The sequence below is a fragment of the Akebia trifoliata genome, chromosome 5 (assembly GCF_017979445.1).
Source record: "Akebia trifoliata isolate Shusen 1 chromosome 5, ASM1797944v1, whole genome shotgun sequence".
NCBI classification, from domain to species: Eukaryota; Viridiplantae; Streptophyta; class Magnoliopsida; order Ranunculales; family Lardizabalaceae; genus Akebia; species Akebia trifoliata.
The window spans coordinates 4,417,830-4,436,459 of record NC_141379.1 but is presented as its reverse complement, the minus strand read 5'-3'; the positions used below and the strand labels follow the sequence as shown (position 1 = coordinate 4,436,459).

At 35.5% G+C, this 18,630-nt stretch overlaps 2 protein-coding genes and 1 pseudogene across 13 annotated transcripts; all 3 read left to right on the top strand.

Moving 5' to 3' along the window:
• Positions 1 to 832: 832 nt before the first annotated feature.
• Positions 833 to 9,536, top strand: LOC147401121 (ubiquitin-conjugating enzyme E2-23 kDa-like). Of its 12 annotated transcripts, none has more exons than XM_086442266.1 (8): positions 833 to 996; positions 3,278 to 3,368; positions 3,508 to 3,577; positions 3,744 to 3,823; positions 6,956 to 7,070; positions 7,433 to 7,485; positions 8,912 to 9,040; positions 9,184 to 9,536. In XM_086442266.1, exons 3-8 carry the CDS (start codon positions 3,534 to 3,536, stop codon positions 9,312 to 9,314), a joined length of 552 nt encoding a protein of 183 aa, XP_086298392.1. In that variant the 5' UTR covers positions 833 to 996; positions 3,278 to 3,368; positions 3,508 to 3,533; the 3' UTR covers positions 9,315 to 9,536. The 12 variants fall into 12 exon arrangements, with proteins under 12 accessions (XP_086298392.1, XP_086298391.1, XP_086298402.1 ...); XM_086442265.1 differs by having other exon boundaries at positions 3,505 to 3,577; XM_086442268.1 differs by having other exon boundaries at positions 841 to 1,002.
• Positions 9,537 to 11,287: 1,751 nt separating this feature from the next.
• On the top strand, positions 11,288 to 13,810 carry LOC147401120 (putative inactive receptor kinase At2g26730). The gene is made up of 2 exons (XM_086441557.1): positions 11,288 to 12,637; positions 13,059 to 13,810. The coding sequence occupies exons 1-2, from the start codon at positions 11,347 to 11,349 to the stop codon at positions 13,637 to 13,639; spliced, it is 1,872 nt and encodes a 623-aa protein (XP_086297683.1). The 5' UTR covers positions 11,288 to 11,346; the 3' UTR covers positions 13,640 to 13,810.
• A 2,106-nt stretch (positions 13,811 to 15,916) lies between these two features.
• LOC147401119 (RING-H2 finger protein ATL46 pseudogene) lies at positions 15,917 to 17,853 on the top strand (annotated as a pseudogene).
• Positions 17,854 to 18,630: the final 777 nt, after the last annotated feature.

Sequence of the window (18,630 nt, the reverse complement as noted above, 5' to 3'; positions counted from 1 at the left end):
GACAACGTGCACATGCATTGCCCACTCATCACACACACTAGGTAAATGAGAGTGCACCCTCAGAGGTGGCCCCTAAGGAATCAATACGGATAATAGATGTCTTATGAGATCAATATGCGGACCTCTCAAGTCTTATATCAAATCTACTTGACCACTATATGGTAAAAGGGTTTGAAATCTAATTTTCTCCAAATATTTAGAGTTTAAATTCAAAAGTATGTAGTGATGTCCACTTTTTACATGGTCAATCAAGAGGCGTTGAGGCATTTGGTTCGGATTGTTAGATTCTAATTCTAGATTTCATTATTGGATTTTTAGGATCAAAATACGTGAATTGATTTTAGAATCCAAATCCCATTTAGTTATAATGCTTTTGGAGTTTGATCTCAAAATTTAGAATAATAATCTCCATTTGTTGACTTTTTTTTTTATTTTTTTATTTTATAGGATGCAAAAATGTTATTTTTACACAAAACACAAGAAACAAATTTCAAAATCATAAGAAATGGGTATCTCCTCCATTAAATTGCGATTGTTGGTTACAATTGGGAATGGCTCTTCTAATCCAAGCTGATCTCTAGAATCCAAATATGGGTAATAAATGGATTCTAGAATCCAAACCAAATGCCCATGGGATCCGAAAAAAAAGAAGCCATGTCAGACCTTTGCATGACATGGAAGTGGGTCACTTATTTAACGGTTAGGATTGATGATAAAACGAAACGAATGCCCCGAAGGCCCGAAGTCCGAACGTAGCGTTTGCAAGTCACGTATCCGCTTTTTCACCTCACTTGAAACAGCTTTGAATGGCACGTCACCTCTCTTTTCTGCACGTGCGTCCGAATGTTTACGTATGAACTCTCGGTGTCGCCATGTCCTCTCTCTCTCTCTCTCTGCTTTGGGTTCAAGCGGTTTCGAATTTCGATCGGTAAAAGAGGGTTTCTTCTTTCTACAACAGCGAGAATCAATCCATCTTCTGGTTATTCAAATCTTAATGTTCGAGTCTGTCCGCAATTCTTAAAGATAACTCTCACCGTTTCAGTGTTTCTCTCTCTCGTTGAGTGATTGTTAGATCTGTATGGATGGTTGTGTTTTTTGGGGGAATTTAATTGGGTTTAATGAGGATTTAGGTTTTATTAAATTATCAATAGCTGGTGTGTTATTGGCTTTGATTATTTCGTTAAAATCAAGTATTTAGAACACGATTTAATAGGAATGCTAATATGGGTCGATAGAAATTTATGATCTTTTTATGGTAATTATATAATTTGCTTGATTACATTTCTGTATTTGCCTTTGGGTTTGCTCATTGTTCTTGAAATTAAGATTAGGATCACTACCTTAATAACCCCAGAACTCCAGAACTCTAATATGTATAAAATATTTTGGGGTTTATTGTTATTAAGTAGTAGTGATGTTTTAGATAATTGCATGTATGTAATAGTGTTAAATGGGGTGGGAAATTTTTTGTGTTGGGCCTTTTTTAGGTTTTCATGCTGAAGATTACTACATTTATATGTAGTAAAAGAAGTAATATTGATAGATTACATACTTTAGTTGCTCTAGTTATAGATTAAGTAATCGCTCATATTCAAGAGTAGGTCCCTTGATGTTAGTGTCTATGAAGATACTAGAGAGGGAGTCAATACAAAGTTAGAACTCTTTTGAGATGCTTTTGAGCTCAGGACTTTATAATAAGTAGAAACTAAGACAGATTATGTGAAGTGCAACTTTAATTGTTGCTCTTGGAAAGGAATAGAAAAACCTTTTAAGGGAAGGAGCAATTGCTTCCAGAAATGCTCATTAGTACATTTAAATGCGTATTCTTCAAGGATTTTGTCTTTAAATGAGACTTTATATGTTTGGACTCAAGTTAGATGCCAGTACTATTGTACTTAGTAGGTCTTCTTGATCTCCTTTTTTCTTAATGAAATTATACTTACCATTATTTTATTTTTTTTAAGATTATGGGATTTTCAAGTCAGATGGTGATTGGGGTCTTTGCCACCAAAGATATGCTTAGACTTTTGTTTGCTCAGCTCTATAAGCATTATAGTCCTCATTCCTTGCATATATCCTCAGTCCTTTCCTATTAATGGACATAGAGGAGGAGTTCTTTACTTCTCTATTTTTTTCAGAGGTCAAGATGAATGTTCTACCCTGTTCCTTCAACTCACTAGAGGTTTTCAAGCCTTACTCTAGGGGAATCTAGGAATGGCCTGAAATTGATAAATAATGTAGAATGAAGGCATGGTTGCAAGCATTCGTGTTCTAATCATAGATCAGGAGTTTTTATTTATTTATTTAATATTATTATTAAAAAAAAATTGGGGGGTGGGGATTAAGTTGGAAAGGGCAAGTTATAAAAGAAACTTATCAAGTGAAGCAACGGAGCTTATAGTAGCTATGAAGGGATTTAAAAAAACCATGGATATGTGGATTTGTTATCTGATAGTTGAAGTGGATACACTGGGCATAATGAATATGTTCAGCAAGAAAATGAAGGACACAATAGAAAATGTTAGATGAATTTGTTTGTAGCCGACACCAAATAGTTGGGATAGGACACTGAAAATGAAGACAACATTGATGTATGGAAACACCATGAAGGTTTGGATATTTTGCACCTGTCGGTTGGAAGAGATCTTGTAACAAAAATGCCTCATATAATGATTGAGGTGTGAAGAAGGTTAAAACACTTTGTGGAATGGGGTGATTATATTATGTGTAATTATATTCGAGAGAAAAGGGCCTGCTTCCTTGATCTGACAAAGCCAGTGGCGGCATTGAGGTATGGGTACTAGTTTATTAGGTGATATCTAGGATCTGTTCTTTTTCGAATGGAAGTCGAAGTCAAGCCATGAGTTGTTGTTGTCGGTCCTTGGGTTCTTGTTCTTTTGGTGTAAGATCTTTAAAGAGTTCAAAGGGGTGTTCTTTGAGGACCGTCTTCTTAGGTGGGAGTATGTCTGTAACCTCTAAGCCCCCTAGCTTTGTTCTCCTTTGTTTTTCTCTGTTTTCTCTTCTTTGTTGTAGGTCACCTCAATCTACCTGTTTACTGTATTTTACCCTTATCAATAAAAAAATAGGATCTGTTCTTGGGATTTTCTTTTGGCTACATATTGCTTGCTTGCTTGTGTGTGTGCAAATCTAGTTTAGCTTTCCATTTTTCTTCATCAAATATACTTAACTAAAAAATAAATAGCCAAAAGTGTCAATCTGGAGTGCCAGAGATGTGCTTTGGATTTTATCATGAGTAATTTTAGCTTGGGCCTTGCAGACAAGTGTGCCTATTCTTACTAGCTTTATAGAGGGCAACTTCTTTTCTTTTCTGAAGTATTGACCTTATCAAGGGGGTCTTTGCAAAGGCGGTATGTGTTACAGTGTTAGCTCCTATGTGATATTTACTTTTTAGTTATTTTATTTCTATTTAAGTTAATTGAAGTTTCTTTCACTTAATTTGGATGACATATTGGATTAAAATTGATGTCTCTGCCGTACATGTAGCAGTCAGGGCTGAACCTTAATTTTCAAAGATGTCTTCTCCAAGCAAGAGAAGAGATATGGATGTGATGAAGTTGTAAGTCTTTATAATTATTTTCATATTTCTTTCTTTGAGCAATTTCTTACACCATTAGCAACGCAGTTACTGTTCTTTCTATTTGGAAGACAAGAAGGTTAGAATTATTGCATCCCTGGCTAACAATCTTTGTGCTGCTTCTGACCTTCTGGTTTCATGTTATTAGGATGATGAGTGACTACACCGTGGAAATAATCAATGATGGAATTAGTGAATTCAACGTGGAGTTCCATGGGCCAAAAGAAAGTATATTGTTTCTGCCCTCCCCCTTGATACTGTTTCTGTAGGATATGATTCATGTTTTAGGCTTTTCTAATATATGCTTTCTCTTTCAGTTATCGAATTTGCTATTTGAAAATTAGAATGAACAATGAAGCATTTCATGTCTTAGATTGGTTGGTGAATATAACTTAATAATTTGGTTTATCGAACTTGAATGATCAAAACATTTTCTAGGAATTAAGGGATTATTTATTTCAATCCAGAAGATTTTCCTGACGTTTGTTATAGAGATTATTTGAAGAGGAAGTTTAATCATTAGTGTTGACCTTCTGTGCTCAACCTTGGGTTCTATTCATGCGTCGGGCTTACCCCTTGTTTCACTGTTCTAGCATTTGTACTCTATTCATCTTGGCTTGATTGTGTATTGAGCTCCCGAGAGGGTGTTTACCATCCATTTTTCTTGGTTTTTGTGTATTTCGGTACTCCCAAAAACAACCCTTGATTACAATCTGAGGTAATTAATGAAATTACAATAACACACCAATAGTGAAAAAAATCTGAAGTTTGCAGATATCTCTACCCTTCCCCAAACTTAATGATCATTCTACCATTTGATCTATGTGAAGTACGGCCTTGTTATTTCACCTTATATCATGTTTTCATAAAAGATGGCAATGAGTTTGAGTATATTTTCTTGTTGCACCCTGGATTGGAGGAATATAGCTAACACTCTAATTGTGAGAACACCTAATGATAGTTGACAGTTAACACAAGCGGAGATCTATTTTACCAAGCAGAAATTTGAGCCATGTAGGCCCATCTCATTATATATATGCTACAAAACTCTGCTTCTAAACTTGATATTAAGTTGTCTGCCTCTGCTTCTCTAGGATATTAGACGACTAGAGTTTGCCCGTGCCGTAAGGGTTAAAGGGGTAAAAGACTAACTATAGTAAAGTTAGAGGGATATTATTGAAAGAGTGGTTAAAAGAGGAAAGATAGAAAATTTGGTTTAAATGTAGGGAAATCACACTCTTAATCTATCATACCCAATAACCTTCAGAAGTGATGGAATTATTGAGAAAATTTTCATCGGTACTTTAGAATAATTAAAAAAACATGAGAACACATTCTTAATCCATCAAACTACAATAAACAACCTTATAGAATGAGGAAATAATGTCCATAGCATTCTACTACATGTTGGTTTTGGAACATGAAGGCTTAACTGTCATATAAATACGTTTATATATGAAAAAGATCCTAATCATGTCATTGTAAATTCGTAGACTTAACCGTCCCTTATAACCCAACACTTTGATCCGATGTCAAATACTTTGAAAACTCAACCTCCTTTCTAATTCTCTTGTGATGCACCTTATATTTGCCTTCCACATGCTTCTAGACACATTTAGTCTTTTTTTATTTATTTATTTAAATTAATTAATAGAATCCTAATACTTTTTTTTTTGTTGTTGGTAAGTATAAAGATTTTATTGAGGAAAAAAACGCCAAGAGGCAGCCCCTTGAAAAAGAAACAAAAGAAGAAAACAACAAAAAAGAAAAGGAAAACCAAAAGCCACCCACTACAAGCACCCACATCCCCAACCAAGCTAAACAGTACAAAGCGCATCCCACTTGAAAACAAAATCCTCAAAGAAAACTCCTTCATAGTCTTTGCTCAACTTGCTCCAGTAGAAAAGTAGTCCCAATATGCCTGGAATCACCTCATGAGAAGCTCGTGCCTCACCCTAAAACACCCTTCTTTCCAAAGCCTCCAACACAACAAAAGGAAGAATAGCCCTTAAGTATCTTTTCCCGTTGGAGAAAACATTATGAGTCCACCTAAGGAAAAGAGAGAGGATCGTACTAGGGAATACCCTAACCGCATGTTGGAATCAATTTAGGAAGGAAAAAAAGGGGTATGGATGGGTTTTACACCGTCGCGAAGTTCAATTTCCTTAAATTTAAAAAATTGACATATTTTTAGGAAATAATGCAATTTGTATATTTAAATTTAAAACTTCAATAGAAATACACTATTCAATGCCAGTACTTGGGGGAGGGAAATATTTTGGACAATTTTCGAAAAATTATGGAAATTTAATACCTTGGGTGAGATGTGACAACTTCGATCTTCTGACTGCATCAACAAGCCCAAATTCCCTGAAGAGAAATACTTAATGAATGCCATTTTTGGCGCACGCCCTTGACTCCCTATGAGGTGTCGGTTCACAGCACAACATGTGGCGCAATGACATCAACAATAGAGAGAGCTTCTCTCTCTTCATATTTATTGTTTTAAATTTCAAATCTTAAAAAGGGTCGTTGGACCCACATTGATTATCACATTGACAATCCAACAACACAGCCTTTTAGATTTCATGAAAATATTCATATTCAGAAAAAGAAAGAAATTAAAAAAATATTATTTTTTGAGCTTGATCCAAGTAGTCGAAAATGGAAGGCCACCGAGCACCCAAATTTAAAAATAAAATTCAATGGTGAAAAATAACTATTTTTAAAATAATTAAAAAAATAAATAAAAATTTAAGTTCGTATAATTTTGTCCTCTACAACTCCATTGGATCGGATTGGGTTTTTGGTTGTCACAAGGTGATCAAATCAGAAAGTTTGCTTTTTTTCACTGTGGGCAGGAGAGGGAAAGGGGCATTGGCCAAAAACAGCGTCCATTTAGCATCACTCTTCCCTGAAACTGATTCTCATAATATAGTAATGAAAGTGTATGATCTGCTCCAAAATCTTTTGCGGTTACTGTGGGATGCATCCCCACTCAGGAAATGTTAGGGCGCCAACTTTCTACATGCAAACTCTGTTGTGATCTTTATATTTTAGCAAATTAAATTTTCAATGGAGGATAAGTAATTCTGACATGAGGAAGAACAGAACCAATCCACTAACCTTTTGTGGTGGATTATCTGATAATCTTGTCTTAAGAATAATTTCATTTTTTCAATGAATTTCAATTTTTATTTTAAATCCCAGTTCTTTTTTTTTTCTGCTGCTGAAATGTCTTTTTGTTGTCTGGGTTTTTAACATTTTGGTATCTAAAGTTGAATAGAGGAATTTGATGATACTGATACTATCTGTATTTTTTTTGATCTTCTCAATGCCATCTGACTGTGGTGCTTGCAGGTCTTTATGAAGGCGGTGTGTGGAAAATCCGTGTAGAGCTGCCAGATGCTTATCCTTACAAGTCTCCTTCTATTGGATTTCTGAACAAAATTTTCCACCCAAATGTTGATGAGCTGTGAGCATACTTGCACTCAAAATGCCCATTCATTTATTGGTCCAAAATTTGTAGTTCTGAATATATATTTTTTTTCTCTTGAATAATCAGTAGGATTATTGATCTTAAATGAATAGAACTCTTAGTTTCTTGAGAATTGGATGTTCAGCTGTCAGGCAATCCCTTAATTCATATTTCACTAAGCAAATAAAATGTGATCTTTTTTCCCTCGTCATTTTACTTTGCTGATGTTTGTCCTTTTTTTTTAAATTTTAATTTCCTGGAAAGCTGATCACTGTTTTACTATTCATCTGCCAACACTATTTTTGCACCTATAAGTTGTTTCCTGCTGATCATCGCTTTTATCTTATTATCAACTGCAGGTCTGGTTCTGTATGCTTGGATGTTATCAACCAATCATGGAGCCCAATGTTTGGTAAATCCTGATTTGTTAAAACTTTGAATGGGTTGATGAATGAGTATTATTTATGCACAAGTGCACACTTATATGATCATGCATTTAGAAGAAATAGCTTGACTCATGAACTTATCTATTGAATGAATGGTGCCCTGCCAGCACCTTCGCTGAACCTAACTCTGTGAGGTTGACAAAAAGATGAGTGGCTCTATGGGGTAGTAAGACTCGAAAGTTGACATTGAAATAGAAGGTCCAGAACATGCTTCAAATTGTATTCCTCTATTGATGGATTTAGAACTTTCAGATTGGGCAGGTTTTGTTTAGGATGATCCCATGATAAGGAAATGAGACCATCCTCATAGAAAATCACCCCTCAATTCATCTCCTTGTGGGTCCCAGGGATCCATGGAAAAGAACTTATAAGCCAAAACCATGTTATAATGTCCCCTACACCAATATATTTGAGGTCAGGTTCCAGCGACTCCTGAAGAGTGACCCATGAGAAAACACATGTTCCTGACCATGCCGCTTACATGCTTTTGGGTCTTCCTCTCGCCCTTTTAGAACTTTCAACTTGCATATTTATTCTAATTGGGGCTGTAGTAGGCTTTCACTAAACATTCTCAATGTATCTTAGTTGATTTTCTCTTAGTTTATTACCTATTGGTACTAATTCTACATTTTCTCGAATGCTTATATTTCTAATTTTTTCTTTCATAGTCTTTTCACTCATCCATCTCTGCTATGCTCAATTTATTAATATGATGCTTCTAGACAACTCAATATTGAGCTGCATAAAGCATGGTTGATCTCAATGCCGTCTTATCAAATTTTCCTTTTGATTTGATTAGTATGCGTTGATTGCATAGCACTTCAAAGGTACACCCACACTTTAACCATCGAGATTTGATCCTATGGGAAATGTTGTCTTCAATCTCTCCATTCTTGCGTACGATAGTCCAATACAATGAAAGTGATATACATATGGGTCCCATTTGGCAGCCAACTATTTGGTCATCATGTTTTGTCCTCTATGGTAAGAAGATCAACCTCACCAAAAATAGCCCATTCTGAAACTTCTAGCCTTATCAAAAGTGGTTTACAAAGAAGTGGACGGCCCACGATTCTTCAACCTGTAAACTGGGGTTAGAAGTTTCGGAATGGGCTGATTTTTTGTGATGATGATCTCCTCACCATAGAGATCATTCTCACCAAAAATCAGCCCATTCCAGAACTTCTAACCCATGTAGGACAAAACACGTTGACCAAATAGTTGGTTCTTGTTCCTGATCCTATATATATATATATATATATATATATATGTATTGCTGGCAAGCCTTTGTTTGTCATCACATATTATTACTGACTAGCCTTTGTCGGATTTATTCATTGGCTTTTGCTAGGATTTTCCCTCATTGTTCTATGGTTTGTTCATGGCCTGCAGATCTTCTGAATGTCTTTGAAGTTTTCCTTCCACAGCTCTTGCTTTACCCAAATCCTTCGGACCCATTAAACGGTGATGCCGCATCATTGATGTTGAAGGACAAGCAACAATACGAACAAAAAGTGAAAGGTTAAAGCATCTTAACTTCTTTGTTCTTCTGTTAGTATTTATTATAGAATTCGGAACAATGCGTTTGTTTTACATCCCAAGGACAAAAGCAATGGCTTCCAAGAATGACAATAACATGTTTTCTGATATTTGTTAAATCCCAGAGTACTGCGAACGATATGCAAAGAGGGAGAACATTGCTGACAGTCCTGAAGAGAGTAGTGATGAGGACATTAGTGATGGGCACAGCACGGCATCGAGTGACGATGATGTTGCAGGACATGCAGACCCATAATAAGGGATTTGTTGGACATTTATTTTCTTCAATTTGAACACTGATTTCATGTTTACCAATCCATCTTTTTAATTTGTATAACTATATATTCAATTATATGTAAAATTATGTAGGTAGGAAGTGATATGTAGGTGTAAGAGATCAAAGCTACAATGAAACCAAAAGAAAAACATATAAAATTGTTCAAGTAAAATTAATAGAACTATCTACCATTTTTCTGAATCTCGTCGGTTCTACTGGCTATTTGATATTTGATTGATGGAAGCCGGATCTGCCTTAAAAATCTGGAAAAAAAGAAAAATTAAGATTACTATTTTTCTCTCAATTTTGTTCAGTATTTCACAAAATATAACTGATTTTGTTGCAAAATTGGATCCCATTGAAGTGCCCATAAAGTTCACATTTATTTTAATTTAAAGTTTTTTTTAAATTTTTTTAACTTAAATCATTGGTTTATTATGATTAAAAAGAAGATAGAAAGTAATAAATTTCTTTTAAAATATTTTTCTGAACATGTTGTTATCAAGTTGAAAAGACACTCAAGTTGGAACCACTTACATGAGACAGCAGCAAATTATCAGGCCGACATGTGAGAGTTGTCCAAATAAATATAATATGGAGATGCTAACATCCAAGACTACAATGGGTTGTTAGATACCCTCAGTATAATGTATGTATATATATATATAATTGTATTTTTTTTATCTTTTTAATCTCAAGAAGGTAATATGTATCTTTTCAATAACATTGGAATTGTAGTTTTGTAAATAACTTTGTGAGGTTTTCTAATATTTACAAAAATATCGTTTCATAAAATAGAAAATAATTTACTCTCTTTTTTTTTTTTAATTAAAAATTTAAAATATGAGTACTTTTTTTTATTGTAGTTATGATAAATATATTATTTTGGAGATTGTTAACATCTCATTGAAGCCTTGAACGTTAGTTAGTATAAGAGTCGTGATAATCTGATGCCCCCCCTCTGACATATGCTCCCCTCACAGAATCATAGATCATTGGCTTAGGGATACAAAAGAAAAAGATTTATGATTTTACATCTCGAGGCAAATGATTTATGGTTCTGTGATGGAGGCGTAGGGCGGTGTATGTTAGAGGTGAGGCGTCAGAAAATCATTATTCTTAGTATATACATATTTTGGACTTTTGAGTTTCGTTTCAATTTTTAATGAGTTTTAGGATATTAAAATAAGTTAATGTTTATTGAGATTGGCCTAAAATCTCCGAATGCAAAGAACTCTTTTTGATTAGCAAAAGAGTTAGTGGTTAAGAATTTTAGGTGAAGATGGATTTTGAACCCAAGTCATGGTATCAACACTAAAAAGATTTTAACCAAACTTAACACGAGGACACCTTCTTTCACTAAAACTTATTCCAAATAACTATCTTTTTGGAGCCAATATTTCGGTATGAGAAAATCGACTATCTAGACTGAAATATTTTGATACATTCTTAAACATTTTGAGATAATTCAAAACATTCCCGTGAATACAATTCAATGTTTCTTGCCAGCCAAAATATTCCGAAAAATTAAGAAACTCAAAATAATTATCTCCCCTAAGTTCAAATCCTGAATAATCCCATCAGCATTACAACAAATGCTTCTCTGTTGGATTAATTCATCTTATTAAAAATATAATAATAATAAAAAAATTATTTAAAATCAAACCCTATGATCTCATGAAAAGGTTAACAGATAATGGCCATGCAGGCGTGACATTCCAAATTCGACCGTTTGTACCCGCCGGCACCCAATTTTCAGAAGTTAGTTAAAAACATTTTGCTTATATATATCTTTATTATTTTTTTTTAGTCATTGGAGGCAATCAAACCCACAAAGATACAAACTTTCTTTGAAAAATCAGCCAAATGTCATTCTTACTAATTTGAACATCAATTTCAACATTGGATGTTTCTCCTTGTTATTCAATTCCAACCAATCAAAACCCACTTAATATCTTCACCAACTAAATCAAACAACCCTTTCCGCCATATCTCGAAATCGCCATTGAAAATGGATCGAATCCGCGTCTGGGTACTCTTCCTTTCGATCTTTCTCCTTCACCACGATACCGTATGCTCAGAACAAGACGAGGTGAAGCGCTCACTCATCATTTTCCTTGGGAAGCTCTCTTCCGAAAATGGCCTAGTAGATCCCTTGTGGGGATGGAACATGAGTAGCGATCCCTGCATCAATGGATGGAAAGGTGTGGGTTGCGATGCTCGATTGACTTACGTGAAGAAAATTGTCCTCGATGGTGTCAACTTTACTGGAACTCTCGATGCCAATTCACTTTGCACGGTGCAAGCTCTTTCTGTCTTGAGCCTCAACAATGGAAACATTAATGGTAAAATCCCCGATGAGATCGGGAATTGTAAGCAACTGACCCATTTGCTTATAAGTGGTAACAAATTTTCGGGAATTCTTCCCGACTCGCTTTCCAGCTTAAATAATCTTAAAAGGCTAGATATCTCCAACAATAATTTCTCTGGAAATTTACCCGATTTGTCTCGGATATCAGGTTTGGTATTGTTCCTCGCTGAAAACAATCAGTTTAGTGGAGAGATACCCAAATTCGATTTTTTCAACCTTCAACAATTCAATGTCTCCTTCAACAATTTCAGTGGCTCCGTTCCTGATCTCAAAGGCCGTTTTGCATTGAGTAGCATTATGGGTAATCCTGGTTTGTGTGGAGAACCATTGCCTAATCCATGCCCTTCAAAGAAGGGATCAAAGAGTCATGTGGTCAAGCATGTTCTCATGTTTTCGGGATATTTCGTTCTAGGTATGATCTTCGTCATCTTCATCGTTTTCAAGATAGTTAGCAACCAGAAGGCCAAAGGCGAGAAGTTTAATACCGTAAAATCCAAGGAAGAAGCAATGGATACTACCATCAACAAACACAGTATTGCTTCAAGTGAGTACAAGATGGGTGTGAGCAAATCAGAGTATTCTCTAGGATCGGCCGAAAGTGCAATGATGTCAACCTCACTAGTCGTTCTAAGGGATCCGGTTGTGCAGGGTTTGAGATTTGATGATCTACTTAAGGCTCCGGCGGAGTTGCTTGGAAAAGGAAGGCATGGTAGCCTCTACAAGGTCATACTCGACGATGGGATGGCTTTGGCTGTGAAAAGGATTAAGGATTGGGCAATTTCTAGTGACGACTTTAGAAGGAGAATGGAAAAGATAGACCACGTGAAGCATCAAAATGTATTGCCTCCCATCGCCTTCTATTGTTCTAAGCAAGAAAAGCTCGTCGTCTATGGATACCAACAGAATGGAAGTCTCTTCAGGCTTCTCCAAGGTAACTCCGTTCCACCTTTTTTTAAGCTAATTTTTACTCTGCCATGCGACCGGAGTGTGAAACAATGGAGTAAGAAAATGTTGAATCTACTAGAAAAGAACTCTCAAAGAGAAAGTTTATTAAAATTGAAGATGTCCTTTGCATTGCAGTTAATAGGCATGAGTGAAAAAATTGAAATAGCAAAGATAACGCAGTTGCACAAAATACAAGGATTTACGTGATTCAGCAGTGTGCCTATGTCCACGGAATAGAACAAGAACAATCACTATTTTCTCATAATGAACTAAGCTTTGAAAATAGATAGCTATGTAAAGAGCTATCTTTGCTTAAGAATTTACAAAACACATTTAGACACCTTCGTAGCTATGTAAAGAGCTTTCTTTGCTTAAGAATTTTTTATAATCTTCAGTTTGCATTTCAGGAACCCAAAATGGCGAAACACTTGATTGGGGTAGTAGGCTAGATGTTGCAATTAGTATTGCTCAATCTATAGCCTTCATGCACAAGGAACTACGTGGTGAAGGTATTGCTCATGGGAATCTAAAATCCTCCAACATTTTGTTGAACAATAACATGGATCCATGCATTAGTGAATATGGTTTAATGGTGGTGGACAACAAAGATCACTCTTCCCTTGCCAACAATAAAGGTTACAAAACTATGGATCAAAGTAGGGATCGTGTGTATAGCACCTTCAAGGTTGACATGTATGGGTTTGGTGTCATTCTGCTTGAGCTACTAACGGGGAAGATTGTGCATAATGATGACTTTGACTTGGCAAGATGGGTGCACTCCGTGGTCACCGAAGAATGGACAGCCGAAGTCTTCGACAAAGCTTTGGTTAAAGAAGGTGCAAGCGAAGAGAGGATGGTGAACTTGCTACAAGTAGCACTTAAGTGCACGAATACTTCTCCAGAGGAGAGGCCTAGTATGGACCAAGTTGCTGTGGTGCTCAATAGCATAAAGGAAGAAGAAGAGAAGTCCATCATCTCTGAAGCATGATAATCCAAGGATTTCGGTTATCGATGATTAAGAAAGATATAAGATGAGAAGGGAAATTTTCTTTAATCCATTTCTATGTCACTATGTAGTTAATCATAAACTTAAGTTTGAAGTAAGTGTTTATTAGATTGAAGCAATTTTTTATTTTATGTAACTTTTGATATTTATAGGTGTCTGATTATAATTGTTCTTGAAATATTATACATTTCCTTCTCCTTTCCACCTTATCATATAAGAAATGTTGGTTTGAATGATGGATATCTTTAGTCCAAAGCGTCTTCCATAACACGAAGAAGGGTCTTTGAGTACTTATATGTGGATGCCAATATGGCATATACCCCGTATAGTAATGAGTTTCTGAATGTTTGAATTTCAGAGTCATCGGCATCACAATTCCATTAACATTATATTACAGGTTGATGATCTTACTCCTTCCACCTGAGGTCCTCACAAAGTCTAGTTGCAATTTCATTGGTTCTCAATTTCGAATATCGAATTTTTAAGTGCAACACCAATAGGATGGCTACACGATAAATAAGCCTCAGAGATTATACCCATGGCATCAATTCTCATCCTAAAATTAAAATAAAAAAGAAGAAAGAATAACAAGATTTCTTAAGTACAAACCCCAAGGGGTTGGCCTAGTGGCAAGCTGAGCCTTAATAAGTTCCCCAGGAAGAGTAGGTCAAGTGTTCAAAACCCCAAAAAGCAATGATTTCCGTGGGGCCACCCTCTAGGGTCCATTTGATCCTCAACTCAACTAATTGCATGTAGGACTTTTCGAGGGGATGGTGTGTGTGACCCTGGTATTAGTCTCACTCAAAAGGTAGGGATACGCGATAAGCATAAAATAAAATAAAAAGTTTCTTAAGTACATGTAGCAATTTCTTATTTGTGTTGGATGCTTGTAGTGTACACCATGGTTGGACTCTATAATTATCTTTTAATAAACAAATAAGGAGATATCATGATTGACTTTTAACTTAGTCAAAGATAAAAAGCATTCACATAATCACATGTTCTATCCTTCAAAGGAACAACCAAAAGTCATGGGATAAGAAATTGACCTTAAAAGCAAGATAATGGGTAACCCTGTTTGAGTATAGTATCCAAGGATTAAAAAAAATATAAAAAAATATTGTTTGAGTGTGATGGAAACTTTGAAAAGGTTTTATTGTAATCTCTTAAAAGATTAAAAGCTCATATGTGTTTTTAACTATAAAGAGCAAAAAACTAATTTGAGGAGTGCTTTGGTGCAAGTCAATTGACAGTGAATTAGTGGTATTAAATTCCATTATTGATAATTTTGATTTGTCAAAGGTTAGAGTGAAGTGGATGCCACAAGAAAGGAGGCCGTTTAGGTCAATAAATTCATCGTGAATGAGTTTTTGACTCGAAAATTTTCACTCGATCTGTACTTGACTAACGTGGCAAGAGCACAGAACTGTTGATCGTTTTCCTTGTGTATCCCGAAGAAAAAATTATGTGCCCTTGTCACATCAGCTACGTACAGATTGAGTGGAAATTTTTAAGTCAGAAAATTACAAGTCTAAATTCATTTATGCTTGATTGACGAAGTCACAAGCAAAAGCAATCGAAGACTCGTACAACACGTCCTTGTACAATCCTCAATGTTCTAGGATGAGTAACATGATCTGATCTGAATTTGTTAAGAGTAGAATTATCAGTTTTATAATGTTTGATTTTTTCATTTGTTTAAAAAATTGTGGAACAACATTCATCCTACTAGTTTCACTGAATTTTTCTTATAAAGTTGATTGGATTCAATTAGGTTTTACAGATTTGATGGTTCAAACAGTTGTGATTCTTAATTTTTTTTAATTAATTATTTTAAAATATAAGATTTAAAAAAATTTCCTCTTCAAAATAAGATTTTTTATAAAAAGAATATAACTTTTGTTATGGAAAAATTACTTAATGATTGAACCTTAATAATAGGACCCAAGATCTAATAATATATCTTCTATATTACTTTTTGTAAAATTAAAAAAAATTTAAAAACATATTACATTACTTTGAGAGTCTTTTAATAAAAGTAAATCACTTCACACGCCTGTTTAATTTGACAAATATTTTTGTTTCTATTAAGACCTGCAAAATCATTTTGGTCCAAATATAAATCTATGATTGTCGTCTAAAATCTAAGGATCAGAGATGTCCTACATTTAAAAGACTAAAGTACCCTTATCTATTTTGAAATTACTAACATACCCTTCTTCCCTTTTTGGCATCCATTGCCATGCCCTTTGGAAGCTACTACCAGACTTCCACGCACCTCTCCTTTTCCACACTATAAAGGAAATTAGAACCCTCAAGAAAACCAGTTTCTTTAGGGTTTCTTCTGCAACACTGAAAAAAAACCTAGAGATTTCAAACAAGTAAAATGTTTCCATTAATGGAGGATTCTCTCAACTGAGGTAGGTAACCTGCAACCTTAGCTTCTCCCAAATTTTATGGTGTTTCTTGTATAAAAGGAAAAAATAATGGTATTTTTAGCACAAACTCCGATTTTCTCTCAAATCTGAGGAAAAGTTTGATTTCTAGCATACCCACATGTTGAAATAAATTGTGTTTCTTCTCAATGCAAGAAAAAGATGGTTGTTTTTGCTTGTTCACTTCAAAATATGAGTTGGGTTGATCTCAAATCTCTGAAAAAAAAAAAAATATTAGTTTTTTAGACTACCCATGAATGAGTTTATGTTTGATCTCACAAAACTGAGAAAAAAAATAGGGTTTTTTGAGCTTCCCCATCTCCTCAAATGAATTTGATTTCTTCTTGAATAACATTTTTTGTAACTCATAAATTGAAAATTGGGTTTGAAAGTTATTTTGAGTTTGTTTTTAGGCTACCCATGAACAAGTTTTAGTTAAATCTTCCAAAATGTCTTGGATTCAAACTCAAATACAGGAAAAAGATGGTGTTTTGACTCACCCACCTCTGCTTTCACCTCCCCTTCCTTCTTTTCCTTCATTCTCATCTCCTTATGGTAGTAATTATCTGAAAGAATCAACCCCATCATCATCGTCCGGCACTAGAATCAGCCCAGCTCTTCTTTTCATCATTATTATCTTAGCTGTGATCTTTTTCATCTCTGGTATCCTCCATTTACTTGTTAGATTCCTCATAAAACAACCATCTTCTTCATCAACATCTCAATCTAACAGATACCCAGATATGTCTGGCTCAAATGCCCTCCAAAGACAGCTTCAACAGCTCTTCCATCTCCATGACTCAGGTCTTGATCAAGCATTCATAGATGCTCTCCCAGTCTTCCTCTACAAGGAGATAAAGGGTCTAAAAGAACCCTTTGATTGTGCAGTTTGTCTTTGTGAATTCTTAGAAGATGATAAGTTGAGATTGCTTCCGATGTGTAGCCATGCCTTTCATATAAACTGTATAGACACATGGCTCCTATCAAACTCAACTTGCCCTCTTTGTAGAGGGACCCTTTTCACGCCTGGCCTTGCCATTGAAAACCCAGTTTTTGATTTCGATGAACCAAGGGAGGAAGATTGGATACAAGATGATCGAGAAGATCGGCTTGCTTCTAGTGAGAAACCAGTTGAATTGGAGGAGATTATTGTTGAGAAAAGGGTTTATCCTGTGAGGCTTGGTAAGTTTAGAAATGTAAACAATGGAGGGGCAGAGAGAGGAGAAGTAGAGCCTAGTACCAGTAATTTGGATGCAAGGAGGTGTTACTCAATGGGTTCATTTCAATATGTGGTTGGTCCCGCAAACCTACAAGTGACCTTGGCACCTGAGAGAGATACTAGTGCTGATATGAAGCTTGTGAGAGGGAGAGGAGTTGGAGGGCATAATGGGAATTTTTTAGTTGATGGGCATGTAGAGGGGAAGAAGTTGAGTAGTGCAAGTAAAGGTGAGAGTTTCTCTGTTTCAAAAATCTGGCTTTGGTCTAAGAAGGGCCCAAGTTGTTCTTCAAATACCAATATGAATATTTCTTCCTCCCTTAATGTGGACTTGCCAAGGACTGCAAGAACTCATGAGGGCTTATGAAAGTAATTTGTCTTGTATTTTTTTTTCTACCCAATCCATAATTCAAAAGCTTCATTGAGTTTCTATCTTATCTTGTTTTGATTTTTGGGATGCAAATGTCTGAATTCTTGTTTCTACTTTCATACCCTTCAACAATGTACTTTATTGTTTGAGTGAATGGAATACCAAACATTATAAACTTTTTCTTCAAAAGCTTTTCTTGATTTTGAGATGAGCTGATGTAAAAAATCTTGTAGAAGGAAGGTATATACATGTTGATCTTAGCTAGATTGGGTGGACATGCCCATCTATTTCAACTGTCCAATTGTAGTGCCATCGTTTTGGATGGCACGGGCACGGTAATAGGCACGGCCATGTGTGCACATTCACCACACAGCACGACACATGTTGGCATGTGCTCAATGGTACCCATCAGTTGCTAGTACACGTGTGCATGTGCCCCTTGGTACTTGTCCTGCCTCTCTTCTTGCTCCACCGTGCCCAAAATGCATTCTTGGGCTACCAATCAACAGAGAATTGATGCTGTGTAGACCATCCATTGTTGTGATATTTGGAGAAGTCCATTTATTTAATAGGTAAAACCATACTTGTAAGAAAAATCATAATTGGAGTGATCTTTTTTGCTTCAAGATAGGTTTGATGGTGATGTATTGGTAAAAAGTGGTATTGGGGATTCTAGTGATGAGAGGTACAAATTGAAAAATATTTGATGTGAGTAGTGGTGGGGTTAAGCACCTTAGTTGGTCTCCCAACTTACTTAATTTCATTTATGGATTTTGTTTTCTTCTCTGCTTTTTCTCTTTTCTTCTCTGTTTATGAGTGTGGGGGGTGAAGTGAGGTGGTCGGTGGAATACATGATAGATCAAATTCACTAGCTTAGCGTAAGTCTAATATAAGACATAATTTGGTCTTTTTCAATATTCTATTATTCTATATTGGCTGGTTTGTGTGAGTG

Coding starts and splice junctions, on each gene's coding strand:
- LOC147401120 (XM_086441557.1), top strand. CDS start 11,347: ATGGATCGAATCCGCGTCTGGGTACTCTTCCTTTCGATCTTTCTCCTT. Junction 12,638..13,058: donor TCTCTTCAGGCTTCTCCAAG/GTAACTCCGTTC, acceptor TTTGCATTTCAG/GAACCCAAAATGGCGAAACA.
- LOC147401121 (XM_086442266.1), top strand. CDS start 3,534: ATGTCTTCTCCAAGCAAGAGAAGAGATATGGATGTGATGAAGTT. Junction 3,824..6,955: donor GTTCCATGGGCCAAAAGAAA/GTATATTGTTTC, acceptor TGGTGCTTGCAG/GTCTTTATGAAGGCGGTGTG. Junction 9,041..9,183: donor ATACGAACAAAAAGTGAAAG/GTTAAAGCATCT, acceptor GTTAAATCCCAG/AGTACTGCGAACGATATGCA.